The 17,551-nt window shown below is 47.4% G+C and overlaps 6 protein-coding genes across 6 annotated transcripts; 3 read left to right on the forward strand and 3 right to left on the reverse strand.

Annotated features, from left to right (window-relative positions):
• The first annotated feature begins 172 nt into the window (after positions 1-172).
• Positions 173-5,152, forward strand: GGS22DRAFT_163705 (regulator of V-ATPase in vacuolar membrane protein). The gene is made up of 7 exons (XM_047961415.1): positions 173-771; positions 840-3,122; positions 3,169-3,606; positions 3,658-3,904; positions 3,956-4,206; positions 4,258-4,489; positions 4,545-5,152. The coding sequence occupies exons 1-7, from the start codon at positions 496-498 to the stop codon at positions 4,772-4,774; spliced, it is 3,957 nt and encodes a 1,318-aa protein (XP_047818353.1). The 5' UTR covers positions 173-495; the 3' UTR covers positions 4,775-5,152.
• Positions 5,153-5,357: 205 nt separating this feature from the next.
• GGS22DRAFT_200318 (uncharacterized protein) lies at positions 5,358-6,473 on the forward strand (the record flags this gene model as incomplete). The annotated part of the gene is made up of 1 exon (XM_047966421.1): positions 5,358-6,473. Exon 1 carries the CDS (start codon positions 5,637-5,639, stop codon positions 6,471-6,473), a length of 837 nt encoding a protein of 278 aa, XP_047818354.1. The 5' UTR covers positions 5,358-5,636.
• A 362-nt stretch (positions 6,474-6,835) lies between these two features.
• Positions 6,836-7,698, reverse strand: GGS22DRAFT_143703 (uncharacterized protein). The gene is made up of 4 exons (XM_047958806.1): positions 7,521-7,698; positions 7,442-7,462; positions 7,254-7,367; positions 6,836-7,155 (listed from the first exon to the last, which is right to left on the reverse strand). The coding sequence occupies exons 1-4, from the start codon at positions 7,563-7,565 to the stop codon at positions 6,874-6,876; spliced, it is 462 nt and encodes a 153-aa protein (XP_047818355.1). The 5' UTR covers positions 7,566-7,698; the 3' UTR covers positions 6,836-6,873.
• Positions 7,699-8,256: 558 nt separating this feature from the next.
• On the reverse strand, positions 8,257-11,923 carry GGS22DRAFT_163711 (uncharacterized protein). Its single transcript, XM_047961416.1, has 5 exons — positions 11,823-11,923; positions 11,415-11,762; positions 9,372-11,332; positions 9,000-9,316; positions 8,257-8,947 (listed from the first exon to the last, which is right to left on the reverse strand). The coding sequence occupies exons 2-5, from the start codon at positions 11,420-11,422 to the stop codon at positions 8,735-8,737; spliced, it is 2,499 nt and encodes an 832-aa protein (XP_047818356.1). The 5' UTR covers positions 11,423-11,762; positions 11,823-11,923; the 3' UTR covers positions 8,257-8,734.
• Positions 11,924-12,191: 268 nt separating this feature from the next.
• On the forward strand, positions 12,192-13,604 carry GGS22DRAFT_188735 (putative acid phosphatase Pho610; the record flags this gene model as incomplete). The annotated part of the gene is made up of 4 exons (XM_047964751.1): positions 12,192-12,302; positions 12,390-12,485; positions 12,593-12,804; positions 12,875-13,604. The coding sequence occupies 4 exons, from the start codon at positions 12,192-12,194 to the stop codon at positions 13,602-13,604; spliced, it is 1,149 nt and encodes a 382-aa protein (XP_047818357.1).
• Positions 13,605-15,002: 1,398 nt separating this feature from the next.
• On the reverse strand, positions 15,003-17,417 carry GGS22DRAFT_188736 (uncharacterized protein; the record flags this gene model as incomplete). Its single annotated transcript, XM_047964752.1, has 5 exons — positions 15,003-15,648; positions 15,707-16,054; positions 16,141-16,451; positions 16,523-17,224; positions 17,280-17,417. 5 exons carry the CDS (start codon positions 17,415-17,417, stop codon positions 15,003-15,005), a joined length of 2,145 nt encoding a protein of 714 aa, XP_047818358.1.
• Positions 17,418-17,551: the final 134 nt, after the last annotated feature.

Raw genomic sequence — 17,551 nt, forward strand, 5'->3', positions numbered from 1 at the left:
GCGGATACTGCATTCTCTTTTATGCACTTTCGTAGCTATCCGCGGATCCCTATTAATTAATTGACTCGGGCAGGGGTTCGCGGGCCGTCCCACGTCATTTTGCAGGCGCAAGCCGACGCGAATGGCCGCTGTAGCAGCTAGTAGCAGCGACATCTGACAACCAGGAGAGCACCTGACGTCTCAACATCCTCGTTAGAGCTACGTACATCGGCCTAAAATATTTCTAAGGTTGCATCTTTAAATTGCGAACCTTGACAGCTTCACAAACCATCTATATGTAGATCGGATCTCTTATGCTATTGAGAACACTGAATAAATCATTCTACCGAACCCCGAAACCTCACTTCTGCTTCTCGTAAATTGCAAGGGGGATTTTGGAATCTCAAACCAGCAAAAGCCAAACGCCCGTTTTATTACCATTTAACCCGTCGCATTGTCGCATCGCATGCTTGAAGCTTTAGATATGTTATTAATGAGAGAATTGCAACGCATAGTATGAAGGCAGTCCTTCCAGGCCAGCCCGAAGCTAGCCTTCAAGCTGTGTCGACCGGTTATTGGGATAGGAAGCGCATTATCGTTTACATCACAGGCAACGCTTTAGCCATCCTCTCCGACCCCGAAACGATTATCCAAACCATATACGACGATGATGAGAGAGCACTAGAGGCTGTCTCCTTTGACGAGTCGTCGGGGAAGATAGCTGCTTGTACAGATGCGACAGTGAGGATATACCGGCCATTGAGTCATGGTGACGATGGTGGCTCGCCAAAGGTTATTGCTTGTCCCGATACTAAGTCCCAAGCTGTCGGAATAATAACTAATTATATGTATACATATAGTGGGCTCTGCAAACATCTTTCGAGGTTGACCAAGGTTCAACACCCTTAACGCTATCATGGGGAAGTTCCGAAGAGCTTCTCGTCGGACGATCCTCCATTTGGCTGTATGATACGACTACGACGCCCGCCTCTTGTCATTGGCAACAGGAGCTTGCTAGTCCTGCGAAAGCTGCGAACCTCTCTTACGACTCATCCTACATTGCCTCCGTTGGATACCACGACCGACTAGTGAAGGTGTGGCGTAGATTAAATTTCGGTTCCGAGGAGGTACATTTTGATTTTGGCTATCTTCCACACCCGAAAGCTGTTACTAATATGCAATGGCGGAAACCATCCTACGTTGGTCAAACGATCGAGAATGTGCTATATACCTTTTGCGCTGACAATGTCATGCGCGTGTGGACGGGTGCGGACGGCTCTAGTTGCCAGTCGCTGCGCCAATGGGGGAAGTTAGATCTGGCGGCAGCAATACGGAATGAACACGAGACACGCAAGCATTACTTGAGATGGGCCTTCATACTAAGCCAGCGGGACCTTGCTAATGCTGCAGAAAGGGCCGTCCAAGAACAAGGTGAGGGAGAAGCAAAAGAAGACGTTGCTCTTCAGTACTTACTATCTATCGCAAACAGAGACACGGAAATCTGTGTTGTTTTCGATGGACATGGAAGTATGTCGTCCTGGGCCCTGGAGAATATAAGTAGCAAGTCCAAAGGTGCCGAGAACGTGGACAATGTCGCATACGTCAAATCGAAGGACTTTGATTTCCTTGGATCCTCCGCTGGAGATTGTCATGTTGAGATTCTCAGTTATTGCAACAAAAACGCAGGAAACTTGCATATGCTATTTCACCACTTTGATGGAAAGGTAGAAGTCTTCCAGAGCAACATAGCAGATTTTCTCGATCCGACTGCCCACCCTAAAAGTCGCTTGGTTCCTTGCGCAACATGGTCCGGACACTCTTCTTCAGTAAAGAAAATCGTACGAAACTTTAGCGGCCGTGCTATTGTATCGAGAACTGAAAATGGGGAAAGTATTGTGTGGAGACATGCTCCCGGCCCGCTACGGACGAGGTTATTGCGACATAACGTGATTCCAGAGGCGCGCCACATACACCGAATATGTCTAATCAGAGGTGGAAGGTTCGTCGTTTTTCTACATCACGATAGCATCTCAGTTTGGGACTGCACTTCAACTACCCACACGCTACTTGCAGATTCCAAATTCGACATTCCCGGTAAACCTCTTTGTATCCTCGTGCTTCCCCGGGAGAGGGCCAATGATGATTCTATCGCACACCTTGCAACTGTTACATCAGAGAAACGAGGAATAGTCTGGGAAGTTCACTTACCTCTAAGAAACGACGATGCTACTAAAGCACATACAAATGGCTATGGACCGCGTCTCCGAGAGTTCTGCACATTCAAGTTGGATGGTGCCGGAGATCTCGCCTATGTCTTACCGGTTGACCCTGCAGGTTCTTCGCCGGTTATATCTGGTTCTTTGGATGTTTTTGCCCGGGATGTCGCCGTATCGTATACTCACAGTGGACGGGTTGAATTTTGGACCGCGAGAGTATCTCGAGAGCGAAATAAAGTCGAGTGGCTTTCAACTTCTTTGATGGAGACGGGCGTGTCCGAACCAACTCTAGCCAGTGGTAGCGTAATGAAGAAAGCTGCTCTAGTAAACGAGGATCGCTCAGAACTAACAATATGGGATATTCGGGGAGCCCGATTGGAGTACAAACAGGACTTCGGAAACAACAACACCGTACAAGATCTTGATTGGTCATCCACACCGGACTCACAATCAATTCTCTCTGTTGGATTTCCGTACCGCATTATTCTACTTTCGCAGATGCGGTTCGATTATTTGAATAAGGGTCCTGCATGGGCTCCAATTCGAGAAATCAGTATCCGAGATTTCACACCTCATCCTATTGGAGACTCAACTTGGCTTAGCGATGGCAATTTGGTCATTGGTGTAGGCAATCAGCTTTTCTTATATGACAGAACATTCGGGACAACTGATCGATTAATCTCACACGCACGGGTGCCTCATCGCAAGGACGGAACGAGAGACTTATTCGACATTATTCAAAGATTGAACGGCCCATTGCCAGTCTTTCATCCTCAATTCCTCAGCCAATGCATATTAGCAGGGAAGCATCTCGTGGTAAAGCGCATCCTCCTTGCTTTAAACTACACATTGAAGTATCACGTAGAAGGGGATGTGATCGATGACTATCTAGGTCTCGATCTCGCAGAATTCTACATTGGCAAAGTGGTAAGTAACACTGCTTGCTCGAAGCTTCAATTCGCTAATAATTTAGGCCTCTATGTCTACTAATGGCAACGGTTCATCCTACCTCATAAATCAAACATCGTTCGATGATAATGATGAAGTCTTCACGGAGGAGATCGCGATTGCTATTTGCGAGAAACTCCAACAAATAACAATCCCTCAACTCTCCGGCCACGAGCAGATTCAGTTACTAGATATCGTCGAGTGCTCGGGGATGGTAGAGAAGCAGCGTCGCTCGATGGACGAAAATGGATCAAGGTTCATGTTATTCTTCCGGCAGCATGCACTGAGGAAGAGAAGAACCAACGAAATCCACATGTCGTGGAGAGAAATCAACTGGGCTTATCATTCTACTAGTCAGGATATACTAACAGACTTCGTATCCCGCCAATATCATGGCACTTTGTTGTGGGAAAATGCGAGAGAAAGCGGCATGTTCATGTGGCTTACAGATGAAGCCGCCGTGGTACGTTGAGCCGCACAAATATGATTATTCGTCCCTCTGACCAGTCTATAGAAAGCACAGTTCGAAATCGTGGCTCGTAATGAGTACACGAAGAGCGAGATGAAGAATCCCGTAGATTGCAGTCTCTTTTACCTTGCCTTGAAAAAGAAAACTGTTCTTCAAGGCCTCTGGCGCATGGCAAGTTGGAATAGAGAGCAAGGAGCAACACAACGACTCTTGGCGAACAATTTTGACGACCCTAAATGGAAAACCACAGCGTTGAAAAACGCATATGCTCTGCTTAGCAAGCGTCGTTTTGGTATATCTTCCAAGGTATCTATAAATAATGAAGTGCTAACGTGACGTCCAGAATATGCCGCTGCCTTCTTCCTTCTTGCGAATCACTTACAAGATGCGGTAAATATCTGTCTGAACCAGATCAAGGATCTTCAGCTCGCCATTGCCATTACAAGAGTGTACGAAGGCGATAGTGGGCCGATACTAAGAAGGTTACTTGAGAATGAAGTTCTCACTGTTGCGGCTCAGGAAGGCAACAGATGGCTCGCATCATGGGCGTTCTGGATGTTGAAGCGGAGAGATATGGCCGTTCGCGCTCTGATTGTTAGTTCTCACCCAATTTCACTGCGCGAATGGCAAGCTAATTTCATCAAGACACCCGTTTACACGCTATTGGAATCCCCGGCCTCGTCAAGTAACTTGGATGCCAAACTCTTCTTAACTGATGATCCAGCTCTGGTTGTATTGTATTCCCAACTTCGACAGAAGACCTTACAGACTCTCCGTGGAGCGTCGAAGGTGATGCCGAGGACGGAGTGGGAATTCATTCTACACAACGCAAGACTCTACGATCGTATGGGGTGCGATCTGTTAGGCCTTGACCTTGGTGAGTCAAAGATTCTAAAATTCTATAATATGGTGACTATTAGCTGACTTTTTAGTCCGTAACTGGGAGTTCCTCCGGCAACCACCATCGGCGGAACCAAGCTTTGGCGGAGAAATCGATCCCAGAAAATTGCTCCGACGTCGCAGTTCATTAGTTGTACAAGACATGCCTATGTCATCTCTCGCTCCAGGGGAAATGAAGACGGGAAGCCATGGTGTCAACCCGCCACCGAGCGTGTTCGAAGAACCGGACGCCAACTCGTTGCTAGACAGTTTTGGATTCTAAAATTACCTGCATTTGGCAGGCTAGATTGTAATGGACGGTCCTAAAAAGTTATATTCGGTTGCCGGTATTGCATTAGCGTTGGTGGGCTGGTTTCCAACCGTGTAGATATCTGATTATCTAGACTAGGCGGCTAGGCATGGATACGGTATGCGGAATGGCGTTTTAAGAGCGCGTCTAACGCGGACTACATTCTACAACTACGTACTTGCTAGAGCCTGGGTTATAGATAGACGAGAACTCGGGGTTTAGAATTGTATTATTAGTGTATTGGAGGTATACTGGCGGGGTTTGTGTAGAAGGGAGCGTGTATTATGAGTCAGCTACCCCAGTTAGCATTAATAAGCACCTGAATCCGGAGTCTAGTAGGTATCATTGGTTGCTCACCGTCAGTCGTGACAGTAATACAGCGCCGGTATCCCTTTCCGGTGCAGCCATAATGCATACGGCTGGAAGGATGGCCCGCTTAGATCCAGTCATGTACGTCATATGTGCTTGTCTCCGATCAGGATCGGAGGTTAGGAAATGGGGCGTTGGGTGGGACCTATTAGGAAGAGCAATGGCGACGCGGATCTGTACAACACCACGGAGCTCCGACGAGAATAATTGCTGGCGGCTTCAGTATTTACTTCAAATGTGACGTTTATAGAGGTTATGAAAATAGTTTGAGATGCTTGGCATCAGTCAAGGTAAGTAGTTCCGGTCGACCTCAGAAACTGTTTATATCCGGCCATTGAGGTATATATCTATTTCCCCTTCCACCTCATTTCTTTCCCCAAACTCATGTAACCATAAGCCTTTAACTCCCATACTCACTGTTATCATTGCCATTCACTTAAACACCATCTACAACACCCCAAAGAAAATGTCTACCTCTCAAACCCCCTTCCCAGACCTCCCCAACATCGGCATCAGCTTCCCTCACTCCCCCATCACACTCGCCGCCCTCGAATACACAAAACAGCACACCACCGAGGCGACATATAACCACTGCATCCGCGCCGCGTACTGGGCGCTCATCCTTGCCAAGAAGCTTCCTAACTTCTCTTCTCTCACATCCCCATCCCCAACTCCATCTCTATCTCCCAAACAACCACATCCAAAAGAGCTGAATATCGAAACCGTGGTCTTGGCTGCAATCTTACACGATATGGGATGGGCCACTACGAAGGAACTCCGGTCGATAGACAAGAGATTCGAAGTCGACGGCGCGAATCTGGCGTACGCGTTTATAGGGCAGTACGTTAAAGAAAGGGGTCAAGAGACGGGATGGGATGGGCATAGAAGAAACATTGTCTGGGACGCAATCGCACTCCACTGCACCCCATCCATCGCAGTGCACCACCCCAGCCCAGAAGTCGCGCTCGCGCATCTAGGCATCATGGCGGACTTCCTAGGCCCCAAGTTCCCCCCCGGAGACGGGGCAGTGATTTCAGTGGAGGAGTACAAGGAGGTGCTGGCCGCGTTCCCGATGAAAGGGTTTGGGAGCGAGGAGTTGAAGGAGATTATGTGTGGGATTTGTAGGGAGAAGCCGGATACTACGTACGATAACTTTGTGGGCGCGTTTGGGGCTCGGTTCGGGGTTGATGGGAAGGGGGCGGGGGCGGAGGAGTTTAAGAAGGAGATTGAGAGGAGGGAGCCGCTGGGGATGTTGCTTGGGGGGTTGGATTATCTGGAGGGGTTGTTGAAGGAAGGTAAGTAGAGGTGGGTTGGGGAGGAAATATATATGGGTGTGGTTAGGGTTGGGGTTTGGGTTAAGGGAGTGAGACGAAGAGAGGAAGTGCTGTGAGATGTTAACCCCTTTTCCTAGTGTCAATTACTTACCTCGAAATAGACGTACGGTAGTTTTCATCTTACCTAAGTGTCTTTCACGCACATACTTTAGGTACCAGGTAGGTACATATACGGTACATAATATATACTTTTATTATATGTGGCGAGGTACGTTTGTCTTTTTACACGTCTCAAGATACCTCATATCCATACGGCTTAGATCACCTAGGCAGTTAACCAACACCCCTTATTAATACCTACCTAACCGCGATAGAACCAAGTTATGTCCACCACATAGGTACCTAACAACTCCCAATTCAATACTCCGCCTAATTCCCCTTCATCCCAGCCAACACAAACATCGTAATTGACAGCGCCATTCCCACACCCCACACATTGGGTCGCGCCACGATCCACTTGCGGTTTTCCTGACCCCAAATATAGATCCAGGTATAGAACACGCGGCTGGCCAGATACCCCAGGGTCAGGTTATTTAAGGTCGCAGCAGAGACACCCCCCGCGTTACCTGCCGTCACGGCAGCCGCATAGAAGCCGAGGGTTTCGAAGCCGTTTGAAGATGCGGCTTCGGCGCGTTGAAGACGGCCTTTTAACTGCGGTTCGTGTTAGTTACGGGGTGACGGGTCTCGGTGGCATGGATTTAGGGTGTTCGGTATGGTTAAAACTGGTCTGGTTAAGGCTCGAAACTTACTTTCTTGTCGAGATCGGACTTCTCTAACGCCTGTGGGAAGAGGCGCGGGTTATTCCCGTCGAAGACTTTCTTGCCTGGGCCCGTGAGACCGGAGTACACTCTCGGCAGCAAGGCCTGGTTTTCGCGGCAGGTTAGCAATCTATTGTCTGGAGGACATTCGTATGTCTTGGTGGTAGGAGAAGTCATACTAGGACGACTGCTGCGGGGATCTAGATTGGTGTGAGTTTGGTTTTCCTAGTTGGGGTTTGGAAGGTGATCTCAACTGACGGTGTGGTAGGATATGTTCTTCTCTAGGCCGAGATATGAAGCCATGGTTAAATATTGTAATGGTAGGCGTTCTCTTAGTGGTTAATGTAATTATGAATATGCGATCGACTTTGACAAGAAGTTCCAAAGAGTAAGGAAATCACGGTCACAATTCTGCTACTTTTGAAAAGTGATTGTTGTCTATTTAAAGTTAAGCTAGAGCATTAGGAAACCCGACGGCAGCATCATGCCTGGCACCTACCCAGGCATCTACCCGGATAGGTGGTAGCAGGGCACTTGGCAACGGCGACCCGCTTTGGATCTTTTGCTACAGCGTAGAAAATCTAGGAAGGCGATTTCTAATTAATTCCTAATCCGATAGGGCTTCCCTTGCGTTCGTATAGGGCAACCGCGGTCTTCCTGTGGACTTGCTGCTTTGACGTGCCTAGACTTATGTAATTCTTCCTTCACTCCACTTCGCCGACAAGTTTTAGGGAGGTGACGATTGACAAGTCGGGTTTGAATTTGGCCGCATACTGGGGTCGTGGGCTATCCCTACGGAGAGTTTTACCGGCTCCGGCACTAGAGAACCCCCTATTAATATAGTCCTCCCGTTGTCCTGGTTGCATTGCGACGCCAGTTTAGTTCATGATAGCTATGACAGCTATTCAATCTATATGACGGTGTTTTTTCTAGCAGAAATCAAGACAAACAAAAAACCAATCTTTAATTAATTTTGTGTTACGCGAAAAATTTGCCAGTCGCCAGGTCGGGGCATTTTGGCGAGACAAGTGGCTTGCACCCGGACCGTCGAAGGATTCGAACCCTGCAAGGAACTATTGAGTAGCGTATTTTGCCGTTCATCTGAGGCGCACTGCAGTCCCCGCGGGGCTGTGTCTAAGATCATCGGAAGAATGACCGGATTGAGATAACACGACGCAGTATCGCTGCCTACCTAGCGCAAATATTTGTTGAATCCGGCGGAATTTAGAACGATAGATCTTTAGAGACAATTTGACATGCTTAGGTCAGTGTGTAAAAGGTATATAGAATAATTAGCCTTCGTGCTCAATCAATTCATATCGGGCATCAGGGTATCTTAGCTATATTTTCCGTCCCTTACATAAGTGAAAGGTGACTAAACTCATGTTTCTACAAGACCGCCAACACCTAGCATCCATAATATTAAACCATTATCCTTAAAAGATTCCTTATACAAATCCGTAGAAGCCATTTCACGCAAATTCACCACCCCAATCCCCCCACAGGTCGTTGAGATCGGAGCCAAGCATCTCAAAGTTGAAATCGGGGTTTGGGACCGGAATTTGGCTGGAATCTGACGCAGGTAATAACCATGGCATCGACATTGGTAGGCCTTCCCGCTGTTGGTAAGGCGTGGTAGCCATTGCCATTGATGGTGTCGCGTCCATGGGGAATGGAGTGATAGACTGTAAACGATTATTAGAAACGGCTTGAGTACAAGGTAGGAGTCATAAATACCTTAGCTCGGCTGATTGGATCCTGAGCTGCTTGCGGCGAAGTAGAATGAGAATGTGACGGGTTGGGGTATGGTGGAATTTGGAACGCCAGCAACCTATAGTGTAACCCGATAAACCGCTCAGCCGCCGATGCCTTGGCAGCATCCGCCGTCTTGATTCCCATATGAGTCTCCAAGAGGCCGAAAGCTGCGCACATCGATGAATAACCCCACGGGTCATTATTTCCACATCTTAATACACGGTCTTCCTTCATCGTGATGCATCTCTCGATGAGCCTGAGAGTCTCCTGTGCATTTGACATGACCAAACTCATCGAATCTAAGCGTATCTTGTTAGTCTCATTGGTAAAAACAGTGCGTGAAGGCATTTATACCTTTTGGCTGGTGTAATGTCACATTGCAAAGATTGATGACGGAATTCATCGTATCCTCACGAAGGAAATACAAGGTCCGAATTCCCTTCTGGTAGAGCCTATCATGCATCATAACGATATCCCGCGCGGCAGTGTAGTATATGAGTTCTGCCGTCTGGTATTTTGAGTTGAACTTCCTAAGTTTTAGGTACGGTTGATGCAGTGGAATGAGGTACTGCCTGAGCTGGAGATGTAGTAAGGTGTGAGCTAGGATCGGCTTTTGTTCCGAATCCTTATCAGTTTCCAGATCCCATGCCGGCAGCTGATCAATCTCATGAGTAATCATGTCACCGTACTGAAGAACCTGTTCCCATTCAAGCTCTACTGGCGGTCCCGTCAATATCTTGTTGAGCTCAACCCGAAGCGCGAGACTTCGGCGGCTGATATTTTGGTATGATGTATGTGTATAATGGCTTGCCGGGAGTGAAACGGGAAGATCTTGTGAGTTCTCATCGAAAGAGTCATCTTCGATATTCTTAGGCGTATCTGCATCATTATGAACTGAGCAGAGAAGTGTTGGGAGCCCTTGGTCAAACGACGACTGAACGTCAAACTCGACCATGGTAGCCCATAATCTTCGTCGCATCTCTGCGATGTAAGGAGAGATTTTCGCCGTTATATGATCGGGGTCTTGGTGAAGTCCAATCGCAAGTCCTTCACGGATCATCTTTCCAGATGTGGTCCAAAACCGCTTCTTCTTTATGAGATTGACCTTCTTGGCAAGAAAGAGCAGGCTGGCGATTTGATAATGAACCAGCTTGCGATGCTTTTGACTTTGTCGCTCGTACCACTCATCACAAGCCCTGACCCATTTCTCGGCCATCTGAATTGAGCTGGATTTGACGCCTACAAATTTGCTAGATGATTGCATGTCAAGGCAACAGGAGACAGCACTCATAGACAGTACAAGGGCTGTGAACGAGGCGGTTTTCGTTTTAGAAGGATCCCAGAACGCCTCATACTCAGCTTTAAAGGTAGGAATGTGAACGATCCGATGAATCTGCTCGAACTGGTCTAGATAGACAGCGACTAGAGCATCTGTTTCCTCTTTAGAGGGGAGCAGCGACTCTAGAACGATATCGCCTTCAGTAGCTTTCTTCTCGCGGTCTTCCTTTCGCTTCCTGCGGTCCTTCTTTTGAATATTGAGGGGTTTAAGCCATTCCTCGGCCGTCTCTCTCATAAAGCCAAAGATGCCGGTGAGTTCCTGGAGTGAAGACCAGGCATTGTGTGGGCCGAAGTATTTGGTCTTAAAGTCGTGTCCTCGTAGGTGTTGATACTCAGGTGCATCGATATTTTGTGGAGTGAAGGAAGGATTAGATGGCACAGATTGACCGTCTTTAACCGAATCCTTAAAAGTTGAAGGCGAGGCTACTATAGTGCTTCCATCAAGTGAAGATTGCTTCGATGATAAAGTCCCTCTTAATTGAGCGACTTCGAGCTCAAGACGACGAATTCGCTCATGATCACGTGCAGCGTCTCTGAGCAGCGAGGACTCACTAGGACGCGCTGCGGGGAGGTTCACAGACGGACGGCGAACGTCAGAACCAAACATTACCGGAGGAGGAGCAGCAGGCGCAAGAGATGATCTGTCTCCTACGGGGGCGGGTGCTGCGATTGCGCCAGGCCTCGATTCATAAGTACACCTGTCGGGTGTACCGGACTTGATGCAGCGATCGCATGGCAGCTCCCTAGAGCATGAAAGCTTTCGACGACGACATTCTAAGCATGACAGTCTGACTCTCTGACGTTTCCGAGCTGGACCCTGACTATGTTCTTCATGTCCGCTATCATGATCATTCTCATCATCCTCTTGTACGGGAGGCATGTTGTTAGCCTGGGCGTCTGCCATTGTTCCGGTAGTGAATCCACGGATATATGGTATTGCACGCAAGTTGGCAAAGCCCCGAGGGAGATCAAATTTGCTAGATTGATAAGATCAATAAAGAGAATTAGAAACAGGGAAACAAGATAAAATGAAATTGGATCATTTCTTTTGTTACTTACTGAGACATCGGGGACAAGTGAGTGAATGATCAAGCAACTTTTGAGAAGGTAAGCTTCTCGGAAATCCGAGACGAAGGTTCGGATCTCGGACTTAAACGCCGTAGATTGTCAGGGAGTAATCCGTAAATGCGCCAACTTTTTAGGCCATGACGTCGAAAGTTGCCTGATCTGACGAGTAATTAACTTCTATTGTTCCGAAATAAAAGTCCTTGATTGTCGCGCGACCTCGAAATAGACAAACGTCTTGACACCTTGGGGGTTAGGGCACACGAAGGAGGAAAGCTGACACAACGACAACTTCCACGCTTCCGACAAAGAAAAGGCGGCTGGAGGATTAGGAAGGATGGTACCACGTCACGTGCCTATTATAGTGCCTTACTAATACTAAAGTTTGCTCAACTGCCAGGTGCCAACCAACTGCATGTCAACCGCACCTTCGTTACAAAGCGGCAAAGCCACATAGTGGTGTGGTATTTGGTGTGGCTGAAGTAGTATCGTGGCTTTGGCGGTATCTCCGGTATCTGACACATCACTTTCTCGGAATGCATCAATCAACAAGCATGTTTCAGTGAACACCCCCTTGTTGTTTTTCCACGTGTATGCCGATGTTCGCTTTTCATGATGATATTTTCTCATATCAGCGCGTTGGATTGAATCTCTGTTTTTTTAAGTAGTCGCGTACCTGACGAGATATATCAATCCATGATCAATCGTACTAGGTACTGGACTAGGTGCTCTATGTAAATACTGAGCTAACTGTAGTCTGGTTGGATCATAATGCTTTCACTAACCATAGGCCTATTGGGCTTCTGCTCGCATTTTGTTCATGCTGCTATAGTCCCCGGGAAAGCCTTTGATAGGTTCATAAGCATCTGGCTCGAGAATCAGGTTCGTAGCTTCGTGATTTCACATATTTCGCGAAATGCACCACTATTCCTTTACCTAGCGGAGCGCTAATGACCCGGATGATCGTAGGATTTCGGAAAAGTCGTTGCGGATCCAGATTTTGCAGACCTAAAACGATTTGGTATCTTGCAGACTCGATATTATGCACAAACTCATCCTAGTCAGGTTAGCCATTTACCTTATTTCACTCAGCTCAGCTAGTTTTGACATTAGCTCATTCCTCTCATGCGCGACGACTCCATCGTTAGAGAGACATGGCTGATTTTTGAAAGCCAAATTACATCGCCGCCGTGGGAGGCGATTACTTCGGCTTAGACCATGATGAGTTTGTTCGTATTCCTTCCAATGTCTCCACTGTCGTTGATCTTTTTGATGAAAAACGTATTTCATGGAGGGGGTATTTCGAAGGAAACCCCGGTCCTGGTTACATGGCGGAAGGTAGTTATGATATTAACGGAATGTGGGATTATGTTAGGAAACATAAGTAGGTCGCCAAACCCCTATTTTCTCTTTAAAACATTTTTGATAGTGTAGTAAGCTAATCTTAGGCACAGCCCGTTCGTTTCCTACGATTCTGTTAACAAGAATGGGAGCAGGTTGATGAACCTACTCTCATTCGAAGATTTCAAGAATGATCTTGCGGCTGGGACTGTCCCGCAATTTGTGATGATGTCTCCGGATATGTTGAACGACGGCCATAACACTACGTTGGACTATGCAACTAAGTGGGCCCACAAGTTCCTTCTCCCGTTGTTAGTTGATGGGGTCTTTAAGGAAAAGACTTTGATTCAACTTACATACGATGAAACGGAGGATTATTCTAAGCCGAATCGAATCGTGTCCCTCTTACTTGGCAGTGCCGTTCCGAACAGTCTTAAAGGGACCGAAGACAATACGTTTTATACCCACTTCTCCATTCTCGCCACCGCCGAAAATAATTGGGACTTGCCGAATCTCGGAAGATTCGACGTAGGCGCTAATGTTTTTAAGCTTGTCGCCGATGTGACGGGCTATGACAACAAAGACCCATCGAACATAGCAACTGTGAATAATTCGGTATCATATCCTGGTGCGTTCAACAGGAATCACACCACTAGGTTGACGGCTATCCCTCCACCAAACTTGCAGCTGGTCGGTGCCGGCGGACAGCCCGTCCTCAACCTCGTTCGCGAGCATTGGAAGGCCAGTGCGAATACCGACACACCTTACGATGGAAGTGGTAGCGTTTACGACGGTGACCACGCACCTATATATAATCCGCAGGCACGGAATGATGTAATATAGTTGCATTGAATTTTGTCCCTTCATGACTATGTGCTCTCTTGAGTATCCATTTTGGCCTAAGGCAGAAAACGGCATTCGGACGTTAATATCAGTTACTACATATTAACGTATCCGTGTATCTAGGTACCCTATGTAGGTACATATATCTCCTCAGTAAATACCTAGTAGGTATTGTACATTGATATGTAATTACATATGTATATGTACCTAGGCAGGTACCTAGCAGGTACGGTTACACGGCAGTTCTATTAGACGAATGGCTGTTGCCTGTCGCAGTTGTCTAGGTACCTAGCAGCCTAGTTTGTGCCTCGGTCGCGATCGCCATGTTATCCATCTGACTTACGCTCGGGGTCATTACGATACAGTACCGGTCGGGCGCGGTTGTGAATTGTGGGTTGTGGGACTGATCGGATCTGGACCGTTTGTGGGACTCCGACTGTCTGATTAACTATACCTCCTAATCTACCGGAGGCCTGGATTGATTTTTGGGTAACGTGTTCGTTTTGGGTACGAGTACAGGCAGCCACAAGGTATGTGGCTTCCGGCATCATTCCTAGTACGTTGCCTTCGCATAAAGTCGCCGGGAGGCTTCCCCCCTTCTCCTAATTGGTACACCGGTATACCGCCAGTTAGTGACGTTCTAATCGTGTACGACGTGAGCCGAACAAATGAACTAAGAGAGGAGAACGGATATGGGTACTTAATAGTCTAGACCGTGGTTGGCTCAGTTATGACATGTTGATAAATGACAAAACGTACTCGCTGCTCATTAATCCCTATATGCCTCCATCTCAAATTATATAGGTAGTTACTGGCTGAAGAACCCTGTAGGAATTGAAATTCAACACCACTAAAAGGCAGACGAAAGATAGAAAATAGGGGTAGGCAAGTAGGGTAAGTAGTGACAGCGTCAGGCATCTCCGCTTACTCATCCTGTTACGACAAATAAATTTCTCAGTACGTAAGAGAGTAACGATAGTCGAAAGAAGAATCGAAGAAAAGAATCGAAGAAAAGAAGAAAGAGTGAGAAAGTTAGATATTTTCATCCACAGCTAGCAGAGTTGCCATCTCGATCGGTCCTGCGGGAGCTAGGCAACTAGGCAAGCTAGGGAAGCTAGGCCCCTCTATTCTTGGGGGAGTGGGTGTGGCGGAAGTCGGAAGTATGTATGCGCCAAGGATAATAGCGGGGGTCGAACTCCTCGTCACAGAGCGCGATCTCACTCTGATTGGTCCTGATGTAACAATATGTCGACCGCCAAAGGAAAATGTCAGAAAGTTGTTCGACATGTCGATAAACGTAAACGACCATATTGTTACATACAAGCGCAATCAGCCATTATATTTCCGCATCAGGCATATACTTAGTCCTTCTTAGATAAATTTGCAGACGGCCGATGCCTATTTCGAAATCTCCTCGCGTGATTTTCTCGCCCCTATGTCGTAGTGCTGGGGATATCGCGGCGGGACAATAGACCCGTCTTGTTCCATCGAGGAAACTTCCTGGGGTCTTTCCTGTAAGTATTGCTGCCACCAGTGGGTGAAGTGGTCGAGTGTGCAATCCTTGTTGTAATCTGTCATACTAAAGATCCCGATGGGCCACCGAGACCGTAATTCCTGGGCCATGAGATTTAGCGGACCATGGCCATCATCGACCTCGATGATTTCTCTAAGGGTGGCGACGTCTTCTGTGCTCATGGATTGCCTGAACATACGGAAGATTGCCTCTGATAGGTAGTAGTTCTGACCCTGTTCCCATAGCCCTTTAGCACAAAGCATAAGTGTAGATCGTACGGCCTCACGTGTCGCTGGGTCGTTTTCGGTTGCTGAGCTGTCTCTTAGAGCACTGAACCCCAACAGATGCAAGAATTGGACGAGGGCAGTATCCAGACTTTCGAACCCGTGCCGTAGATAGTAGACTCTAATGAGAGTTTCAAAGCAATTTTTGGAGTGGGCGACAATCATACCCGGGTCTACCCCGTCGTGTACATCATCTATTTGCAGATGTGGCTCGAAAAGACTGATAAGTAGAATATGATAGTGAATACTACGAGTTATTAGCAACAGAAACGACTGCAAAATTTGATATTTGTATATGAACCCACTGTATCTTGAGGTGGCAAGGTAACACGATATGGCGAGCTTGGAGCGGCTCTGGTAAGTCTTCATACCAAGTAAGAAGCCTTGATCTAAATCTTATGGCAGCTTCCAATGATATCGGGCTATATGTCCGAGAAAAGCTGAAAGACGCTTTCGTAATTTCGTTCAGAATGATACGAAATTGGGAGACGGCCTTGAACATCGAGCCGTAATGTACGCGTATTGGCTCTTGCCCGAGAGGATATTTTACGAGTATTTCTCCGTAATACGCAGGTTCTTCATCGGCATCGGGAAGTGGTCGATTTGGCGGATCTATTATGATCGGTAGTTTGAATGTGTGGAAGGTTGCGAGTCTGACATAGGTATATGTAAGTATAATTATCTCGCTACGGTACCCTCCGAAGGCAGGTACCTAGAAAGAGAACTACGAAAATCATACGCTTGCAAGTTGAACAGGCACCAAGCCGTTACTCCCGCTACCACCTGCCATTCCGTGCTCTCGTCGAGGCTCGTCGAGAAAAGAGACATCCTCCGGGCCATCTCAAGAGACTTGTGTGTATAACCCCAGCCTAGCTCATCAACACCATTGAAATTATGTGCCATGCTGATGATAGCCGCCGCTTGGATTGTGGTGATCGTTGGATTCGCTTGTTCTAGTTCGAAGAGTCTGAGGGCTTCGGAGAGGAATCGATACGCAAGATTATCTGGTTGCCAATACTCGGCCCTGTTTTTCATCCGAGTATATCCATGCTTTCTAGAATGTTAGTGAAGATGGTCGCTAGGATTATTCAAGGAAAAAAGGGAAAAGGGGGGGTGGTTACTACCGATGCGATAGCAAGGATAGAGTTCACCAGCAAAGGCGAGCAGAATCGGTTTATACCAACAAACATATCCTCGAGAAAATAGTCCTTGTGGAAGCATGAGTGGGAGGGGAACTCGAAGATAAAGTATATCTGCAAGAGCATACGCAACATTGGGTTGTCTGAGGAAACGGCCGTCCATTTCGACACGGATATGGATGATATTCGAGAATCATGGAATTCGACGGTGTGGTATGGCGCAAGGTACATTTTTTGAGATTCGTCCGAGATGTCCCTCAACGTTTCGATGTACATTGGCGGTTGAACCGTTTGTGTAACTGTCCTTTCGTACAGGAGAGATTGGATGTATGGATTTTGCGATTCCTTCAAATGGTGTGGCATCTCCCGATTGTAGGGGAACTCATACCGGAATCGAAGCTCTGGCTTGAACGAAAGCTGGAGTAGGAGATCGCCGTCCTGAACTGTCTTTACAATGGCCTGGACATTTTCACCCGTCCGAAGCCTTTGAATGACATGAGCAATCTCTTCCTCGGGACGAGACCGGAGGATGCCAACAAGATCCTCATATGCTTGACATCTGATCTCCAGGCCGCTTAATTTACGCTTTTGCGCTCTGAGGTGGGTTTCTGTCGGGAGAGTTGTATATTCGCATGGAGTTTGTCTTTCTATGCAGACAGAGCATCGTGGCCGCTCAGCACTACACTACATCTAATCAGTTTTCAGCCAAGGATCCCGGGCGAGATAGAAAGATCTAGACCTTGCTCTTTCTTCTTCGGCATGCTTCACAAGCTGCCGGGGTGGCTATTCTCTTGGGGCGGTGTTGGGACTGTAAGGAGGTTTCGGGTCGAGGAGGATTGGGAGAGTTGGGCAACAGTGGTCGCAAAGGGTTCGACATGTGGAGGGTGAGTGTTCAAAATACGGGGGAACGATCCTGCGTTCAGCACTGAGGAAGGTTGATCGGAACTTGGGTGGTTGTGGCTGTTATTATAGAGTCAATTTTTCCAAAGGGAGGGAGTTATGGTACCTTTC

Source organism: Annulohypoxylon maeteangense (genome assembly GCF_022496945.1).
Source record: "Annulohypoxylon maeteangense strain CBS 123835 unplaced genomic scaffold GGS22scaffold_9, whole genome shotgun sequence".
Lineage (NCBI taxonomy): Eukaryota > Fungi > Ascomycota > Sordariomycetes > Xylariales > Hypoxylaceae > Annulohypoxylon > Annulohypoxylon maeteangense.

Bases quoted from the DNA above. Each gene is read 5' to 3' on its own strand.
- GGS22DRAFT_163705 (XM_047961415.1), top strand. From the start codon at position 496: ATGAAGGCAGTCCTTCCAGGCCAGCCCGAAGCTAGCCTTCAAGCTGTG. The intron at 3,905-3,955 runs GTATATCTTCCA...CGTGACGTCCAG, and splicing joins GCTTAGCAAGCGTCGTTTTG to AATATGCCGCTGCCTTCTTC. The intron at 4,490-4,544 runs GTGAGTCAAAGA...CTGACTTTTTAG, and splicing joins TCTGTTAGGCCTTGACCTTG to TCCGTAACTGGGAGTTCCTC.
- GGS22DRAFT_143703 (XM_047958806.1), bottom strand. From the start codon at position 7,565: ATGGCTTCATATCTCGGCCTAGAGAAGAACATATCCTACCACACC. The intron at 7,463-7,520 runs GTCAGTTGAGAT...ACACCAATCTAG, and splicing joins AGAACATATCCTACCACACC to ATCCCCGCAGCAGTCGTCCT. The intron at 7,156-7,253 runs GTAAGTTTCGAG...CACGAACCGCAG, and splicing joins AGTCCGATCTCGACAAGAAA to TTAAAAGGCCGTCTTCAACG.
- GGS22DRAFT_163711 (XM_047961416.1), bottom strand. The intron at 9,317-9,371 runs GTATAAATGCCT...AGATACGCTTAG, and splicing joins GACATTACACCAGCCAAAAG to ATTCGATGAGTTTGGTCATG. The intron at 8,948-8,999 runs GTATTTATGACT...AATCGTTTACAG, and splicing joins ATCCAATCAGCCGAGCTAAG to TCTATCACTCCATTCCCCAT.